Below are 3,200 nucleotides of genomic sequence, written 5' to 3' on the forward strand. Positions count from 1 at the left end.
GGTACAAAATACTTTTATTACTCCGGAACCGGTTCAAACAACACCATCATATAATCACTTGTTGGATAGGTATTTCCTTTCAAATGAAACCCACTTATTTAGAACCGGATAAAACCCCGATTTTGTGTCTGAACTTTCGGGTGGAATAACCGGGTACTTCCCTCATGAAAAATTACTTTGCCGTAACCGAGTTACAATCCGAGCGTAGCCCCGAAACTAAACTTAAGCCACACTTTCATCTTATATTACGGCCTGACTCATATAATAGATAGGTAATCTGAAAACTTGGTATTTAATAAAAAATATATTTTTATTCATTATATTACATTTATTTAATTTTATCTATTAAAAATAAAGTGTTTAAGGTCATCCCGATACAAAACCTTATCATCCACTCTTCTACTGTGCTCCTCCACCTGACATGTGTTGGTCCATTTCCAAATTAATCTTCTCGCAAAAGTGTTACGAAATGAAGCATACAGAATATTGTGCACCTCGGTTGGCATTTGATCTTTATAGTAAGATACTTTTTTCATTTTATCTACGTAATATAACACGTTCCGTGACTTGGACATCTTTGATGAAAAATTGTGACATATCTCACACAGTAATAATAAACCACCAGGTACGAAAAATTTGCTATTCTCGTTATTTAAAGAAATACCTAGGCGAGAAGAATTATCTTTTAATGTGTAATGTCGCATTTCCATAAAAAAGTTTTCTAGTTCTCTCAGCTTAAACAATTTTTTGCTGCGAACTATGAGCACATTGCCTTCTTTATACGGTTTATTCACACTTTTAGCAAACTTTTCACACATTTTAGAACGTTCACTTAAAGGTAACCTACGTATATCTTTTCCTCCCAAAAGAATGCCGTCAATAATATGAAGGCAACAAATTCTTGTTTGTGTTCGACCTTCCCCGCTGTATTCAAACACTAATTCTCCATAAAAAAGTGATTTGGGAGATATCTCAAACATATGGTCAACTGGTTCCCATTTCCGCATATCAGTATACCGCAATAATTTGCCCCTGGTCGTACAAATAAAGAAACTACTAGCATTTGCGTTTGTTTCTCTTCTTCCTACTGGTACAAAAAACCAGTCATACACACTGTCAATTTTTTTGCATAAATCATCTATGGACAAAATTTCGTCTGACGATGAGTGAAAAAAGGCTTTATCATCAAACCAGTCGCAAAGAAACTCCTCAACAAACTTTTCAATGGACTTATTTTCTGGAGCTTGTCTTAATTTATCCGGCAAATTCCACAAATCAAGACATTTCCTTCGGCACTCTGATTGTCTCATTTCTTTAAGCTGTGTATTGTTACAAAATGCGGTAATTTTTCTTAACCCCAGAATTTGATTTTTTCCAATTGCATCATTCGATTTCTTAATGTAATCGAAGAAATCTGTATCAGCTCTTATAAGATCCAAATCAACAATTTCGAGTACATCTTCATCATTGTTCTGATTCAAAATGTTATTGATGTGATTTAAATAATGGCTAATCGTATGTGTATCATTTTTTTTCCACTGACAGACAAGGTATCTCTCGGAATTCGCCGGGCGACTGCTGTTTGGTTTAATAATTGAAATACGTTCAAAGCATTTGTACATTAAATATATCAGGCCTACACTAAATGGTGTAAATATGTCAAACAATTTACACACAAAACTTCCTTTGTTGCGAAGTATTTTTAGCGCTGTTAGGCATTGACAAAGATAAAGCTGTTTAGAAAGTATTTCTTGAATATTCTCTTCTCCTTCGACCGAAAACCCACCATCAGCCATTACAAAATGCACCCCTTCGCTAGTATGCTTGCGTATATAACTATTGAAAGAATCTTGGTTTGATTCCACGTAAACATCGCCATCATTATTTACTCCATAATAGGGATCGAATGATTCGGGAGATCCAGCAAAAAATTTGTCCAATTTAAAGTCATTTGGCCCTTTTAACGTAAAACCAAAACCTTTAGCTTCCCATGATTTTCTATATAGAATGTATTCGGAAAATCCTCCAGGGCCTATTATGTGAATAGAAAATAATTTAGGATAGGCCTATTAGTAAATTAGATTTCAGCATTATTTACCTGCGCAAATATCTGCAAAGTAGAGTAAATCATTGTCTTGTATTAGCGTAAGGCCTGTGCTATCTTTAGGGTTGGTAAACATAAAGTCCAACATCGAATCAATATTTGCCATTTTAACTGCTGCTCTATTTTGAAATATTGAACTACGTATAGTTTCAAAAGGATTACTGCGCGAGCGGGCTCTTCTTAAATCAACTTCATTAAGATTATCAAACACGTTTTTCGCATCAAGTATTCCCTCTAATATATCCGGCTCCACGAATTGTGTTTCACCTTCCAAAGTTCTCTTATGTGCGCCGTATTTTATAAAAGTCAAGAGGTGTTCTAGCGTGAATGGGAAAGCGCACGGGCTTGAAATCCAAGAAACTTCTTCAGGAATAAGGATTTCTTCTGAACTTATGTCCCACTTGTCACTCAAAGCTAGAAAGGTGCCCTGCTTTAAGCCTAAGCCTTTTCTACCATCTTGTTGAAATGCTACTATTGGTTCAAGTCGACCTTGACTTTGCTTTCCAAGACCTTTGTCCGTTTCATAACCCATCTTTTTCATCATTTCCATGGCTTTATTTGAATAGCTTCGTGACCATTCTGTTTTCATTTTTTTGGGAGGACTTTCGTACAAGTCTGTTTCAATGTTTTCCTCCATTTTGTGGTTCTTTTTATTAAATGAAACTGATACAGTTGAAAATCAAGACTAAGGCAGCAACGATACAATGTTGAACCCTTTTCGACTATTTGTTTTTTTTTTAATACTATTGACAATAAATTGGTTTTATAGATATTAGCGGGTGTATGTATTGGAGCTAACAAACAGTAGATTGATGCTATCGATAGTTTTGATATTTTTACTCCTGTATATTGTTTGATAGTTTTTACAACCCTAATATTAGTGATCTATAGTGGAATTCTCTAACTAATTTTTTAGTTACCGACAAAAGTCGGTCAACAAATGAATTAAAGTGAGAATACAAAAAACGCTTTTCTGACTGGCTTAAATCGTCGACTGGCTTCTTCGAAAATAACAAAGGAGTCTAGAGCCAAAATCGAACTAAGCCAACCTAAAACTCCTTTGTTCCTCTACGAAGCAGCCAGCCGTTTACTTAAG

At 35.1% G+C, this 3,200-nt stretch overlaps 1 protein-coding gene across 1 annotated transcript; it reads right to left on the bottom strand.

Moving 5' to 3' along the window:
* Positions 1 to 285: 285 nt before the first annotated feature.
* LOC101893056 (cap-specific mRNA (nucleoside-2'-O-)-methyltransferase 1) lies at positions 286 to 2,917 on the bottom strand. Its single transcript, XM_005175389.4, has 2 exons — positions 2,099 to 2,917; positions 286 to 2,032 (listed from the first exon to the last, which is right to left on the bottom strand). The coding sequence occupies exons 1-2, from the start codon at positions 2,739 to 2,741 to the stop codon at positions 339 to 341; spliced, it is 2,337 nt and encodes a 778-aa protein (XP_005175446.2). The 5' UTR covers positions 2,742 to 2,917; the 3' UTR covers positions 286 to 338.
* Positions 2,918 to 3,200: the final 283 nt, after the last annotated feature.

This window comes from Musca domestica, unplaced genomic scaffold (genome assembly GCF_030504385.1).
Source record: "Musca domestica strain aabys unplaced genomic scaffold, Musca_domestica.polishedcontigs.V.1.1 22, whole genome shotgun sequence".
Lineage (NCBI taxonomy): Eukaryota > Metazoa > Arthropoda > Insecta > Diptera > Muscidae > Musca > Musca domestica.

Excerpts from the sequence above, each read along its gene's own strand:
- LOC101893056 (XM_005175389.4), bottom strand. The coding sequence starts at position 2,741 with ATGGAGGAAAACATTGAAACAGACTTGTACGAAAGTCCTCCCAAAAAA. Across the intron at positions 2,033-2,098 it reads CTTTGCAGATATTTGCGCAG|GCCCTGGAGGATTTTCCGAA; the intron begins GTAAATAATGCT and ends TTCACATAATAG.